General features: G+C 67.2%; 1 protein-coding gene across 4 annotated transcripts in view; it reads left to right on the top strand.

Moving 5' to 3' along the window:
• The window catches only part of NAV1 (neuron navigator 1), a 112,129-nt gene extending 99,979 nt beyond the window's left edge, over positions 1–12,150 (top strand). For all 4 annotated transcript variants that reach the window (XM_054713135.1, XM_054713134.1, XM_054713133.1 and 1 more), the window contains 13 exons: positions 1,678–1,874; positions 2,706–2,898; positions 2,998–3,166; positions 3,967–4,064; positions 4,239–4,334; positions 4,558–4,717; positions 5,284–5,519; positions 6,625–6,779; positions 6,990–7,061; positions 7,449–7,645; positions 9,819–9,937; positions 10,770–10,967; positions 11,328–12,150. In XM_054713135.1, the coding sequence (XP_054569110.1) occupies positions 1,678–1,874; positions 2,706–2,898; positions 2,998–3,166; positions 3,967–4,064; positions 4,239–4,334; positions 4,558–4,717; positions 5,284–5,519; positions 6,625–6,779; positions 6,990–7,061; positions 7,449–7,645; positions 9,819–9,937; positions 10,770–10,967; positions 11,328–11,423 (1,986 nt within the window). In that variant the 3' untranslated portion in view covers positions 11,424–12,150. The remainder of the gene's footprint in view (positions 1–1,677; positions 1,875–2,705; positions 2,899–2,997; positions 3,167–3,966; positions 4,065–4,238; positions 4,335–4,557; positions 4,718–5,283; positions 5,520–6,624; positions 6,780–6,989; positions 7,062–7,448; positions 7,646–9,818; positions 9,938–10,769; positions 10,968–11,327) is intronic.
• The last annotated feature ends 1,917 nt before the right edge of the window (positions 12,151–14,067 follow it).

Genomic DNA, 14,067 nt, shown 5'->3' with positions numbered 1-14,067 from the left:
GTCTGCCCCTGGTCACAACATCCATCGAACTGGCTCCTGCCCTGAGAGCGAGCTTTCTTTTTGTTGTGTGTGTGTGTGTGTGTTTTCAATATCTTTTTTATTGATTCCCGGGAGAAAGGGAAAGGGAGGGAGAGAGAGAGAGAAACATTTATGATGAGAGAGAATCATGCATCGGCTGCCTCCTGCACGCCCCACCCTGGGGATCGAGCCCGCAACCCGGGCGTGTGCCCTTGACCGGGAATCGAACCCGGGACCCCTCAGTCTGCGGGCTGACGCTCTGTCCACTGAGCCGCACCAGCCAGGGCAGGATCCCCTTCTTTTCCCTCCTCACTGTCCCAAAGGTCGGGTCTACTCGCGTCCCCCGCGGCCTCCGACCCCCCCCCCCTTCACTCTGTCTCGCCGCCCACCCTTCCATCCGTGTCCCCGTGTGGTGTGCATGCCGTGTGGATGCATGTGAGCGGGTGTGGGACCCCAGGACTCTGGTTGGCACCTCGAGCTCACACCCCCAGCCCCCCACGCTCCGATCGCCGCCCGGGACCCCACACGCTGTGGTCCCAGGACAGCGTCCCCCGTGCTCCGAGGCGGGGCCGGAAGCTTCCCTTACTCTGGGGGCTGTGAGCGGGGAGGGTGGGGAGCCCTGACCGGGGCAGGGGGGGGCCCCCGCCCCGCCCCCGTCGGTGCTGTGCTGAGCACGGGGACATTAAAGTTCTGTCGGTGTCCACGGAACCATCTGGGCAGTTTCGGGCCGACAGGTGTTTAGATTCTGATCCGAGGCACCTGGTCGGGGCTGGACCCGGGTCCCCGGGAGTGAGGCCGGGTGGCACAGGCAGTGGTCTCTGCGGACAGCGGCGGCTGGGTCGCCGTGGGGTGGCCCTGGGGGCGTCCCTGTCCCTCCCAGCTCCCCCAGGGGCAAGAGAAGTCCCATGAATTTCTCCAATCTGCCGCAGCCACCAGCCAGACCCCCCACTGTAACTCAGCCCTGATGGCTTTTTTTTTTTTTTTAAGCAGCAGCTTTATCCTTTTATAAAAATTTTTTATTTATATACATATATATGTACTAGAGGCCCGATGCACGAAGATTCGTGCCAGAATGGGCCTGCCTTTCCCTGGCTGCCGGCACCGCCTTTGCTCTGGCCAGAGCCGCCTTTCCGCCTTCCCACGCTGCCCAGAGGCCCTGAGCGGCTGGGGTGGTGCGGAACGCCTGTGTCCCGCCCCCAGCCGCTGGCTGCCTGCATATGCAAATTAACCCGCCATCTTTGTTGTGTTCATTTGCATACTCACTCCTGATTGGCTGGTGGGTGTCGCACCGGTACGGTCGATTAGCATGTTAGTAACTCTTCTATTAGTGTAGATTTTTATTGATTTCAGAGAGAAAGGGAGAGGATGCATGTGGGCTGGGGACTGAGCCCACAACCCGGGCATGTGCCCCGCACCGGGAATCAAACCCGGGACCCTTCAGTCCGTGGGCTGGCGCTCTGTCCACTGAGCCACACCAGCCAGGGCTCAGCCCTGGTTTCCAGGCACCTCTGCTCAGGTCTCATGAGTCCAGCGAAGCCCTGGAGCGGGGGCCCCTCCGTCCCCGACGCCCCAGACCGCCCTCCCCCCGCCCCCTCCGCCCCGTGGTCTCCCCGCGCGCGGAGCCCTGACCTCCCTCCCCCCGGCTCTCCTCTCTTCCAGCTTCGGAGCTCCTTCAACAAAGCCTTCAGCATCAAGAAGGGCCCCAAGTCCGCGTCGTCCTACTCCGACATCGAGGAGATCGCCACCCCCGACTCCTCCGCCCCCTCGTCCCCCAAACTGCAGCACGGGTCCACCGAGACCGCCTCGCCCTCCATCAAGTCCTCCGCCTCGTCCTCTGCGGGCGGCGACGCCCCCGAGTAAGTGTACGCCCCGGCCCGGCGCCTGCGTGAGCCCCCGGCCAGACTGGCCGTCGGCCCTGCTGACCTGACCACCAGGGGGCAGGAGGCGCCACGCCCGCCGGCCACGCCCGCCGGCCACGCTCTCAGTTACCCGGTGACCGGTCTCCTCCCCCGAGGACATTTTCCCACGGATCGTTAGAGAGAGCGGGAGGGGTGGGGAGAGACGGAGAGAAGCATGGATGTGAGGGAGACACATCAGTCGGTTGCCTCCTGCACGCACCCCAACCAGGGCTGGGGAACCCGCAACCGGGGTACGTGCCCTTGACCGGAATCGAACCCGGGACCCTACAGTCCGCGGGCCGACGCTCTATCCACGGAGCCACACCGTCTAGGGCTCGTTTTTATTTTTTTAATATATTTTTATTGATTTTTTTTACAGAGAGGAAGGGAGAGGGATAGAGAGTTAGAAACATCGATGATAGAGAAACATCCATCAGCTGCCTCCTGCACACCCCCCACTGGGGATGTGCCCGCAACCAAGGTACATGCCCTTGACCGGAATCGAACCCGGGACCCTTCAGTCCGCAGGCCGACGCTCCATCCACGGAGCCACACCGGTTAGGGCTCATTTGAGAGAGGAAGGGAGAGGGAGAGAGAGATAGAAACATCCATGATGAGAGAGAATCACGGACCGGCTGCCTCCTGCACGCCCCACACTGGGGATCGAGCCCACAACCCGGGCCTGTGCCCTGGCCGGGAATCGAACCCTGACCTCCTGGTTCACAGGTCGACGCTCCACCACGGAGCCACGCCGGCCGGGCTGACGCCCGCTCGCTCGCTTCCTCGCAGGGGTCCTGTGCACGCGGCCCCCCACCCCAGGCTGTTCCTCGCCGGCGAGGAGGAGGAGCCGGAGAAGAAGGAGGTGTCGGAGCTGCGCTCGGAGCTGTGGGAGAAGGAGATGAAGCTGACGGACATCCGCCTGGAGGCCCTGAACTCCGCCCACCAGCTGGACCAGCTCCGGGAGACCATGCACAACATGCAGGTCAGTGCGGGCGGCGGCGGCGGCGGCGGCGGCGGCGGGGGGCTCGGCCCCTCCGTCCGGCCCCGGCCCCGGCCCCGACCCCGTCTCTTCTGGCCGCAGCTGGAGGTGGACCTGCTCAAGGCCGAGAACGACAGGCTGAAGGTCGCCCCGGGCCCCGCGTCGGGCTCCACGCCAGGGCAGGTCCCTGGGTCGTCCGCGCTCTCGTCCCCGCGCCGCGCGCTGGGCCTGGCGCTCACCCACTCCTTCAGCCCGAGCCTCGCAGACACAGGTACCGCCGGGAGGAGGCCTGGCCCCCGGAGCCGGGCAGGGGTGGCCCACACCACTCAGCGCCTGCGCCCCGACACGCGAGGGCCTCGTTGCGGTCTGGGGTGGGGGTCCCGTTCCTCTCTGCGATGCTGCCAGAGTTAGGGGAGCCCGGCCGGCGTGGCTCCGCGGTGGAGCGTCGACCTGTGAACCAGGAGGTCAGGGTTCGATTCTGGTCAAGGGCACAGGCCCGGGGTGTGGGCTCGATCCCCAGTGGGGGGCGTGCAGGAGGCAGCCGATCCATGACTCTCTCTCATCATGGATGTTTCTCTCTCTCTCTCTCTCTCTTCCTCTCCGTTCCTCTCTGAGATCAATAAAAATATATTTTAAAATGTAAATTCCTTGACCCGAATCGAACCTGGGACCCTTCGGTCCGCAGACCGACGCTCTGTCCACTGAGCCACACTGGCCAGGGCCATAAAACATACATGTTTAAAGTAAAGCGTTAGATGGGCCCTCGCCGGTGTGGCTCCGTGGATAGAGCGTCGGCCTGCGGACTGAAGGGTCCCGGGTTCGATGCCGGTCAAGGGCATGGACCTTGGTTGCGGGCACATCCCCAGTGGGGGGCGTGCAGGAGGCAGCTGATCGATGTTTCTCTCTCATCGATGTTTCTGACTCTCTCTCCCTCTCCCTTCCTCTCTGTAAAAAACCAATCAAACATATTAAAATAAATAAGTAAAGAGTTAGGTGGGAGGGGCGGTGGCTGGGAGGCTCAGGAGAGCCTGGGGGTGCCCCTGGCGCCAACGGCCCCCTCGCTGCCCGCAGACCTGTCCCCGATGGACGGCATCAGCACCTGTGGCCCCAAGGAGGAGGCCACGCTCCGGGTGGTGGTGAGGATGGCCCCTCAGCACATCATCCGAGGGGTAAGGGCCGCAGGGCGGGCCGGCGACACCCATCCTTCCCCGAGAAAACCTGGGTGCCCCCACCCCCCCCACCCCCCCAAAACCAGAGCGTCCCACTCCCGAGGGCGGTTAGGGGCTCCCTTTCCTTGGGGTCACCTGCCCGGAGGCTCACGGGCGTCCGCGTCGGCCTCGCAGGACTTGAAGCAGCAGGAATTCTTCCTGGGGTGCAGCAAGGTCAGCGGCAAGGTCGACTGGAAGATGCTGGACGAGGCCGTCTTTCAGGTGTTCCAGGTAAAGGGGTGGCTCGTGCTGGGGGGGGAGGGGGCGGGGGGGGAGGGGTTACTGGAGACCTTGGCTCCCTCCTGGGGAGATGCTGAGTGGGAGCCCCGCCCGCCCCCCCCCCGCTCCGTCTCCTGGGGTCCCCTCTGACGTTCCTGTGTCTCGTGCTTGGACGCGTCTGTCTGTCTGTCCTCGGGGTCCTCACCGCGGCCGCCTCCTTCCCCTCCGCGGTCAGGACTACATTTCTAAGATGGACCCAGCCTCCACCCTGGGGCTCAGCACGGAGTCCATCCAAGGCTACAGCCTCAGCCACGTGAAGCGGGTGCTGGACGCCGAGCCCCCCGAGATGCCGCCGTGCCGCCGGGGGGTCAATAACATCTCGGTCTCCCTCAAAGGTCAGCCTTGCCCGTGGGGGCGGCGGGACGGGGAGGCGGGTCAGCGCGCCCACCCCCGGGGGTTCCTCCAGCAGCGATCGCGGGGAATCTCAGGGCCGTCAGCCCTCCAGGGCCTCGGGCAGGCACCCTGGGGTGCAACTAACCCGGATGGGAAATGCGTCTGTTTTTTAAAATATATTTCTATTGACTTCAGAGAGGAAGGGAGAGAGAGATAGAGAGACATCCATGATGAGAGAGACTCATGGATCGGCCGCCTCCTGCACGCCCCCTACTGGGGATGGAGCCCACAACCCGGGCCTGTGCCCTGACCGGGAATCAAACCCTGACCTCCTGGTTCATAGGTCGATGCGCAACCCCTGAGCCACGCTGCCTGGGTTCCCAGGGAAATTCCTGCCAAAATTTCCACCCACGAGCCCGTAGCTCACAGCCAGTCCCTAAAAGTCCCGCTCACGTGGTCAGCCTGCGGTCAGGGTCAGGGGCTTCCTGTGGAGCCTGGGCCGCGTGGCCCCGGGTTCCGGGGTCCCGGGGGCTCCCGCCCGCCCAGACTCACGCGGGGGGGCCGGCAGGTCTGCGGGAGAAGTGCGTGGACAGCCTGGTGTTCGAGACGCTGATCCCCAAGCCCATGATGCAGCACTACGTCAGCCTGCTGCTCAAGCACCGGCGCCTCGTCCTCTCCGGGCCCAGCGGCACCGGCAAGACCTACCTGACCTACCGGCTGGCCGAGTACCTGGTGGAGCGCTCCGGCCGCGAGGCCAGCGAGGGCGTCGTCTGCACCTTCAACATGCACCAGCTGTCCTGCAAGGTGCCCGCCGCGCCCCTGCACTCGGGGGCCCTCCCCACCCCCTCCCCCCTCCCCCTTCCCTCTGGGACCTTCAGCATGCACCAGCTGTCCTGCAAGGTGCCCGCCGCGCCCCTGCACTCGGGGGGGGCCCCCTCCCCACCCCCTCCCCCGGGGGCCCTCCCCACCCCTCCCCCTTCCCTCTGCCCCCCTCCCCACCCCCTCCCCTTCCCCCTGCCCCCCTCCCCACCCCCTCCCCTACCCTCTGCCCCCCTCCCCACCCCCTCCCCTACCCTCTGCCCCCCTCCCCACCCCCCCCCTCCCCCTTCCCTCTGCCCCGCCCGCCTCTCCTGCACTCAGCCCCTCCCCCACCCCCTTGTTTGTGGGGCCCTTCCCTCTGCCTCCGTCTTCCTCCTCCTGCCCCCTCCCGGTCCCAACCCCTTTTCTAGACCTCTCTTTCTTTTTAAAATCTTATTTAAGTTTAAATAAGTATACGTTTCTTTTTAAGTTTTTATTGATTTTATTGATTTTTTACAGAGAGGAAAGTAGAGAGAGAGAGAGAGAAACATCCATGATGAGAGAGAATCATGGATCCGCTGCCTCCCGCACGCCCCCTCCTGGGGGTGGAGCCCGCAACCCGGGCGTGTGCCCTGGCTGGGAGTTGAACCCTGACCTCCTGGTTCATAGGTCAAGACTCAACCCCCTGAGCCTCGCCTACCGGCCGGGCTAGACCCCTCCTTCCAGACTCCGAGCCCCGCACACACCCCTCCCCCATTGCCACCCCTCCCCTCCCTCCCCTCCCCTCAGTGCAGCTCCCTGACCCGGCTTTCTGAGGAGGGGCCCTGCTCCGACCGTGTTTCTCCCGGGGGGGACGGGGGGGGGGGGGGGGGGGGGGAAGCCCAGGTGCCGGCCCAGGAAAACCCACTTCCCGTCGGTGTCCCCACCTCGGGGCCTTTGGGGCCGCGGCGAGGAGGGCGGCTGCAGCCGTTATTGATCCGCGCGGCCCCTGCGTCTGCAGTCGCATGTCGGGTGTCGGGGGCGGGGTGCTGGGGTGCAGGGAGGTCCAGGGCTGACGCAGTGCTGCCCTCTGACCCCCTGCCCTCTGACCCCCTGCCCTCTGCTGTGGCAGGACCTGCAGCTCTATCTCTCCAACCTGGCCAACCAGATCGACCGGGACACGGGGGTGGGGGACGTGCCCCTGGTGATCCTGCTGGACGACCTGAGCGAGGCCGGCTCCATCAGCGAGCTGGTCAACGGGGCGCTCACCTGCAAGTACCACAAGTGGTGAGCGGGGGGGGCGGGGGGGGGCAGGGGGGGAGGGGGGGGGGGGGAGGGGGGACGGGGGGGCGGGGCGGGGAGGGGGGGACGGGGAGGGGGGACGGGGGGGCGGGGGCGGGGGAGGGGGGGAGGGGAGGGGGGAGGGGGGCGGGGAGGGGCGGGCGGCCCATGCCTCTCCTCCACGGCAACCCTTTCACGCGCTCTCTCTCCCCTCAGTCCCTACATCATCGGGACCACGAACCAGCCCGTGAAAATGACCCCCAACCACGGCCTCCACCTGAGCTTCAGGTGAGCATGGGGTCCGAATCGATACACTAGTTCCGGCCCAGGACGTGGCCTGAGAGCCCTCCAGAGCCGCCTGGGCTGGGAAGAGGGAATCACAGGGTGGATGTGGGCCCTGGGGGGGAGGGGAGGGGAGGGGAGGGGAAGGGAAGGGGTCGCAAAACTCAGAGACGCAGCAGATCCGGGTCCTCTGGCCGGTCGTCCGAGGAGGAGGGTCACTGGTCGGAGAACCCGCTCTGCCTGCCCGTGACCCCTGCCCCGAGGTCAGCTGACCCCACTGTGACCTGAGAAGACAGCGGGAGGGCAGTCCTAGGAGGGACCGGCCGGGGGGGCGGGGGGGACGGACCCGACGGGCCCCGTGGCCGCCCTGACCCGCCGCCCCGCCCCGGCCAGGATGCTGACCTTCTCCAACAACGTGGAGCCGGCCAACGGCTTCCTCGTGCGCTACCTGCGGCGGAAGCTGCTGGAGTCGGACAGCGACGTCAACGCCAACAGGGAGGAGCTGCTGCGGGTGCTGGACTGGGTGCCCAAGCTCTGGTACCACCTGCACACCTTCCTGGAGAAGCACAGCACCTGCGACTTCCTCATCGGTGCGCCCTCCCCCTCCCCCTCCTCCTCCCCCTCCCCCTCCCCCTCCCCCCATCACCTCCGACTTCCTCATCGGTGCGCCCCTCCCCCTCCCCCTCCCCCTTCCTCCTCCCCCTTCCTCCTCCTCCTCCCCCCATCACCTGCGACTTCCTCATCGGTGCGCCCTCCCCCTCCCCCTCCCCCTCCTCCCCCCTCCCTCCTCCCCCTCCCCCTCCCTCCTCCCCCATCTCCCCCTCCCCTCCCCCCATCACCTCAGACTTCCTCATCGGTGCGCCCCTCCCCCTCCCCTCCCCCATCTCCCCTCCCCCTCCCCCCATCTCCCCTCCCCCCATCTCCCCCTCCCCCTCCCCTCCCTCCTCCTCCTCCCCCATCTCCCCTCCTCCTCCCCCCATCACCTCCGACTTCCTCATCGGTGCACCCTCCCCCTCCCCCTCCCTCCCCTCCCACCTCCTCCTCCCTCCTCCCCCTTCCCCTCCCCCCATCACCTCCGACTTCCTCATCGGTGCGCCCCTCCCCTCCCCCTCCCCCATCTCCCCTTCCTCCTCCCCCTCCCCCATCACCTCCGACTTCCTCATCGGTGCGCCCTCCCCCTCCCCCATCTCCCCTTCCTCCTCCCCCTCCCCCTTCCTCCTCCCCCATCTCCCCTTCCCCTCCCCCCATCACCTCCGACTTCCTCATCGGTGCGCCCCTCCCCCTCCCTCCTCCCCTCCCCCTCCCCATCCCTCCGCCTCCTCCTCCTCCCCCTCCCCCCATCACCTCCCCCTCCTCCCCCTCCCCCTCCCCCCATCACCTCCGACTTCCTCGTCGGTGCGCCCTCCCCCTCCCCCTTCCTCCTCCCCCTCCCCCTCCCCCCTCCGCCTCCTCCCCTCCCCCTCCCTTCTCCCCCCTCCCCCATCCCCCTCTCCTCCTCCCCCTCCCCCCTCCCCATCCCTCCGCCTCCTCCGCCTCCCTCCCCCTCCCCCCATCACCTCCGACTTCCTCATCGGTGCGCCCCTCCCCCTCCCCCTCCCCCTTCCCCTTCCTCCTCCCCCATCTCCCCTTCCCCTCCCCCCATCACCTCCGACTTCCTCATCGGTGCGTGCCCTCTCCCTCCTCCCCCTCCCCCATCACCTCCGCCTCCTCCTCCTCCCTCCCTCCTCCCCTCCCCCCCCATTGGGTCCGTCCGCCGGAGACAAGGGTGCTCAGCCTCCTCCACAGCCTCCCCCTCCCTCCTCCCTCCTCCCTCCCTCCTTCCTCCTCCCCTCCCCCTCCCCCCCCATCACCTCCGACTTCCTCATCGGTGCGTGCCCTCCCCCTCTCTCCTCCTCCCCCTCCCTCCTCCCCCATCTCCCCTTCCTCCTCCCTCCCTCCCTCCGCCTCCTCCTCCTCCCTCCCTCCCCCCCTCTCCACCATTGGGTCCGTCCGCCGGGGACAAGGGTGCTCAGCCTCCTCCACAGCTTCCCCCTCCCTCCTCCCTCCTCCCCCTCTCCTCTCCCCTTCCCCTCCCCCTCCCCCTCCCCCCTCCCTCCGGGGACAGCAGCTATGGCTCCCCTCCCCACCCGGCTCCCTGTGAGGAGGTCCTCTATTTCCCAGGGCCTTTTTTTTTTTTTTTTAACATACCTTTATTGGTTTCAGGGAGGGAGGGAGAGAGAAACATCCCTGATGAGAGAGAATCATGGACCGGCTGCCTCCTGCACGCCCCCTACTGGGGATCGAGCCCACAGCCTGGCACGTGCCCTGACCAGGAATCGAACCGGTGACCTCCCGGTTCTTGGGCCGATGCTCCACCCCGGAGCCACGCCCCGCTGGGCCTCCCTGGGGTCTTTGGGTGTGAGAACCTTCCGACGCAGAACCTCTGCGTCACCTGAGCTGTCTGAGCGCCGTGAGCCCCGCGCTCTGGGTGAATCCGCCAAGCTTCAGCACGCCGAGCCCCCTCCCTCGTGTGTCCCCCACAACGAGTGGAACGCGGGAGGGAAATCCTCGGGGTTTCAGGGCTCCCTCACTCCCTGGCCCGGCCCGGCCCGGCCCGGCCTGGGAGGGTCCAGGAAAGAGCCGGCCGAGCCATCCGTGCCCCCCGCCCCCCCCCCCCGCCCTGGAGCAACCTCGGGATGGCCCCACCTGGGATCCGCTCTGTCCCCGGCCTGGTGTGAGGGACAGCGGGCGCTCGGGCCCCCCACAGCCTCCCGCTCCTCCTAGGCCCCTGCTTCTTCCTGTCCTGCCCCATCGGCATCGAGGACTTCCGGACCTGGTTCATCGACCTGTGGAACAACTCCATCATCCCCTACCTGCAGGAGGGCGCCAAGGACGGCATCAAGGTGCGCCCCGCCCGCGCCCCGCACCGAGCAGCGGGATTCCTTTCCTTTTTTTTAAATATACACCGAGCGGCCAGATGAGGATGATCTCTGAACGCATCACCATCTGGCCACTCCGTGTCTATCCTATAGAGTAAAAGGCTAATATGCAAATGGTCCCCTCGACCGGGAGTTCGACCAGCAGGCAGGCCGGCCAACCGCCCATGTCCCCTCCCCCTGGCCAGGCTGGCTGGATCCCACCCATGCATGAACTCATGCACCGGGCCTCTAATATATATATACACTGAGTGGCCAGGTTATTATCTGTTCACAGATCATCATCATCTGGCCACTCTGTTTATACCTTTATTGATTTCAGAGAGGAAGAGAGAGGGAGAGGGAGAGATAGAAACATCCGTGATGAGAGAGAATCATGGATCGGCTGCCTCCTGCACGCCCCCTACTGGGGATCCAGCCCACAACCCGGGCCTGTGCCCTTGACCGAGAATCGAACCCTGACCTCCTGGTTCCTGGGTCGATGCTCAACCCCTGAGCCGCCCCGGCTGGGCAAAGTCCAAAGAAACGTGAAGGCGTTGATTACTGAAGCACAAGAGCTTCCTATGGGGAAGTACAGCTGCGGGGCGTAAGGTCGGCACGTGTTCCGTCTGGGTGCCCTCTGCCGACTTGGCCCCCAGAAGGCTTTACCGGTTCGCACCCGCCTGCTTCCCTGGCTGGGAAACGCGGAGAAAATTCCATGGGGTCGGAGCTCAGGGCTTGCCTCCGGGGCCAGTACGGGCCGCGCCTCTGATCCCGGGGCCCCTCCCCCCTCCCCCCTCCCCCCTCTCCTTCTCCCCAGGTCCACGGACAGAAAGCCGCCTGGGAGGACCCGGTCGAGTGGGTCCGGGACACGCTGCCCTGGCCCTCGGCCCAGCAGGACCAGTCCAAGCTGTACCACCTGCCGCCGCCCACTGTGGGCCCCCACAGCATCGCCTCGCCCCCCGAGGACAGGACCGTCAAGGACTGCACCCCAAGTTCCCTGGAGTCGGACCCTCTGGTGAGTGGGGGCCATCCTGAGACCAGAGCGGGAGCGTTGCAGAATGGACTCGGCCTTCCCGCCTTCCCCGAGGGCGGAGGCCGGGGAGCGGCAGGGTGGGCGGGGGGGGGGGGGTCCCGGGGGGAGGGAACGGGCCTGAGCCCGCACCCGGGCACGCGCCCCGACCCAGAACCGAACCGGCGGCCCTCTGGTGCCCGGACCGGCACTCGAACGGTGACCTCCTGGTTCATCGGTCGACGCCCAGCCCACGGAGCCCCCCCCCCGCGGCCGGGGCAACGTGGAGACTTTGTTCGCCCCCTTCTGTGGGCGGGACCGGCGTCCCCCCACCCCGACACGAGCCCCGCTCTCCGCCCCTCCCAGATGGCCATGCTGCTCAAGCTGCAGGAAGCCGCCAACTACATCGAGTCTCCGGATCGAGAGACCATCCTGGACCCCAACCTCCAGGCCACGCTCTGAGGGCCCCGCGGGCCCTGTCACCCCGGACGGACCGGACAAACGGCAGGACGGACGGGCGGGCGGGCGGGCGGACGCTGGCCTCAGCTCCGGGCGCACCCCTCCCCCCTCCCCGCCCCCAGCGGCGGCTCTCCGAGGAGAGCCCCAGGGGAGGGGGTGGAGGCCCGGGAAGGCGGAGGGGTTCCTTGGTGCTGCACCTTTGAGAACTTCCTGGCGAGGACCAGCGGGTGGCGTCGGGGGACAGGGGGACCCCTGCATCCCTTGGCTGGCCTCCTCGCGGGCGACGTTGGGGAAAAGACGCGCTGGGTCTTCTCCCTTCGTTCCCTGTCTCCTCCGTGACGGACTCCCGGGCTCGCTGGGGGCCTCGCCGGTTCTCGGGAGCATCTCTGAGAAAGACGGTCCCCACGGGGGCTTCTGAAGACCCCCCCGGGCCCATCGCCGCCACTGCCAACACCCCGCGCCCCCCGCCCTCCCGAGGTCTGGCTGGAGCCCAGAAAAAGAAGCATGTGGTTTAAAAAAAAAAAAAAAAATGCTTACGTCGATCTGTAAAAGGTTCAAAAAAAAAAAAAGAAATGGAAAAGATGAAGCTGGAGAGAGGACGCGGGCGCCCGTCTCAGAAGCCGCCCAACGCCCACCGTGACATCACCGCCTTCGGAGACGGACCGCGCCGCCCTCAGCCCTCTGGTCGCACGCACACGAGCACCAATAAACCCTGCGTTTTTATTTTTTAGTTCGGGTTTTGTTTCTGTTTCCCCCTCCCCCACCCCCCGCTCCCATTGGCCTATTTATTTTATTTTCCTTTTTCTCCTGTTGGTTTGCTGGCTGTGGTTTTTTTTTTTTCCCCATCGGCTCGCGGGTTCGCGGCGGGGGCGCTCGGCTGCTCCTCCGAGGGGGGGGTTTCCTTCGGAGCGTCTGACCCCCGGGAAAGCACACGCGGGCGCTCGACGGCCAGCCGGCGGCACGAGAATGCGACTCCCTGACAGCGTGGACTCCGGGACACCGGGACACGGGCCCGCGCCGCCGCTGTCTGGTAGCCGGCCGGGCCGCTCGGCTCTGTGCCCGTGGCAGCCACTCTGCCAGGCCGAAGCCACATCCTTCGCCGACCTCCGCTCTTGGGGACGGGCGAGCGCCCACGAGACCGGACCGGACGTCCACGTGAGGTGCTCCCACAGAGGGACCCGCCTTGGGCCGCCACCGCCCTGGAGGCCTGGCCGTCTCCTTCCTTCACCCAATGAGCACGCGCCGAGCCGTGTAAAAAGAGGACGAGACTCGGGCCCTGGCGGCCACGGTCTGGGAGGCACGTGGACCTCTGTGACACGCACATCCCCTCCCGCCCGGACCTTCGGGGTCAGCCCAGGACCCGAGCCCCGAGCCCCGGAGCCCGCCGGGAAGCCGCCTTGGGTGCCACGCACCGCGCCGTGTGTGCGGGCAGGAGGCCCGGGGATCCGCTACCACGGGCCTGACGGGCCCGGAGTCTCGCTTCTCTCTCGCGGGCGGGGAGCTCACTTCCTGTGGGCCCACGTGCAGGCCGGCTGTCCGGTGAGGCCCACAGGGCCAGGGAACTGAGGAGCCGGGCCCACGCGCTCGCTCTTCACCCTCCTACACACACGACCGCAGTCTCGGAATCCGTAGTCCCACGGGCCCGGGTCACGCTGCCCACCCCCCTCCTCCTCCGTCCCCCCCACAGCCAAGGGGTCGGTGCCCCCGAATCTTCACGTCGGAATATCTTCATCTCGGTCCAAGCGGAGCCCCGTGGACGCTCCTGCTGCCCCTGCCCAGGTGCTCCGAGGGGTGCCGGGGTCCCCCGTGCAGAGGCCGTCGCTGCCAAGCCCGTGAGCTGCAAAGACACCCCGGGAACCGCCCCCCCCAACCCGCTCGGCTGTGGCGTGCAGCTCTGCGGCGGGACGAGGCTGCTGGGCCGGGGACGGTGCTGACGTCGCTGCCTTAAGGCCCCTGCTGCGTGGCCCCGGGAGGCCCCGTAAGATCTCATCGTCGGGAAGGCAGGGAAGACCAGACCGGTCTCCTGGGGACCGAGGCCGCCTCTGAACCCCGACCCCGCTCCAGCCCCGAGGCCGGGAGGCGCCACCTCCGTCGGGGGGCGGGCGGAGCCCCTCACTCTATCTCCTGGTGCTGCCCAGCCAGTGCCTTCCGCCGGGGGTGTCGCTGGCGCCCGGGGAGACGGACGGGGAGAGAGAACCCTTCCCCTGTTCCAGCTGCCTCAGAGCCGGCCCCCAGAGGGACCCCGGGCTCCCTGGTAACCGTGGGGGCCACCGTGCGGCTCATCCTCCGGATCCTCGGCCGGGGGTGCCCGAGGCCTCTCGTGTCCCGACTTTTCGTCTCCGTTCCTGGGGTGCCCCCCGGCCCCCGCGCTCCGCTGGCCGCCGCCTCTGGCCCAGGTCTCCACCGCGCCCTCCGGAGAGTCTGTTTCCTCCGGACGTGTTTACAGTCCTGCGCCCGGGCTCCTCGCCGCCGGGGGGCCGGCCGTCTCCCCGAGGACACGCCGTGGCCACGCGGCCACCACCGCGGACGGACGTGCAGCCTCCGCCTGGTGCTATGACCCCCAGGACGCTCACCCCGGGGTCCCCGGAGCAGAACACCCGAGCGCCCCTCGCTGCCCACGCCCCTGCTTCTCGGTGGAGACGGCTGG

The sequence above is a fragment of the Eptesicus fuscus genome, chromosome 24, assembly GCF_027574615.1.
Source record: "Eptesicus fuscus isolate TK198812 chromosome 24, DD_ASM_mEF_20220401, whole genome shotgun sequence".
NCBI lineage: Eukaryota > Metazoa > Chordata > Mammalia > Chiroptera > Vespertilionidae > Eptesicus > Eptesicus fuscus.
The sequence above is the reverse complement of the archived record's forward strand: the minus strand, read 5'-3'. Positions and strand labels throughout refer to the sequence as shown.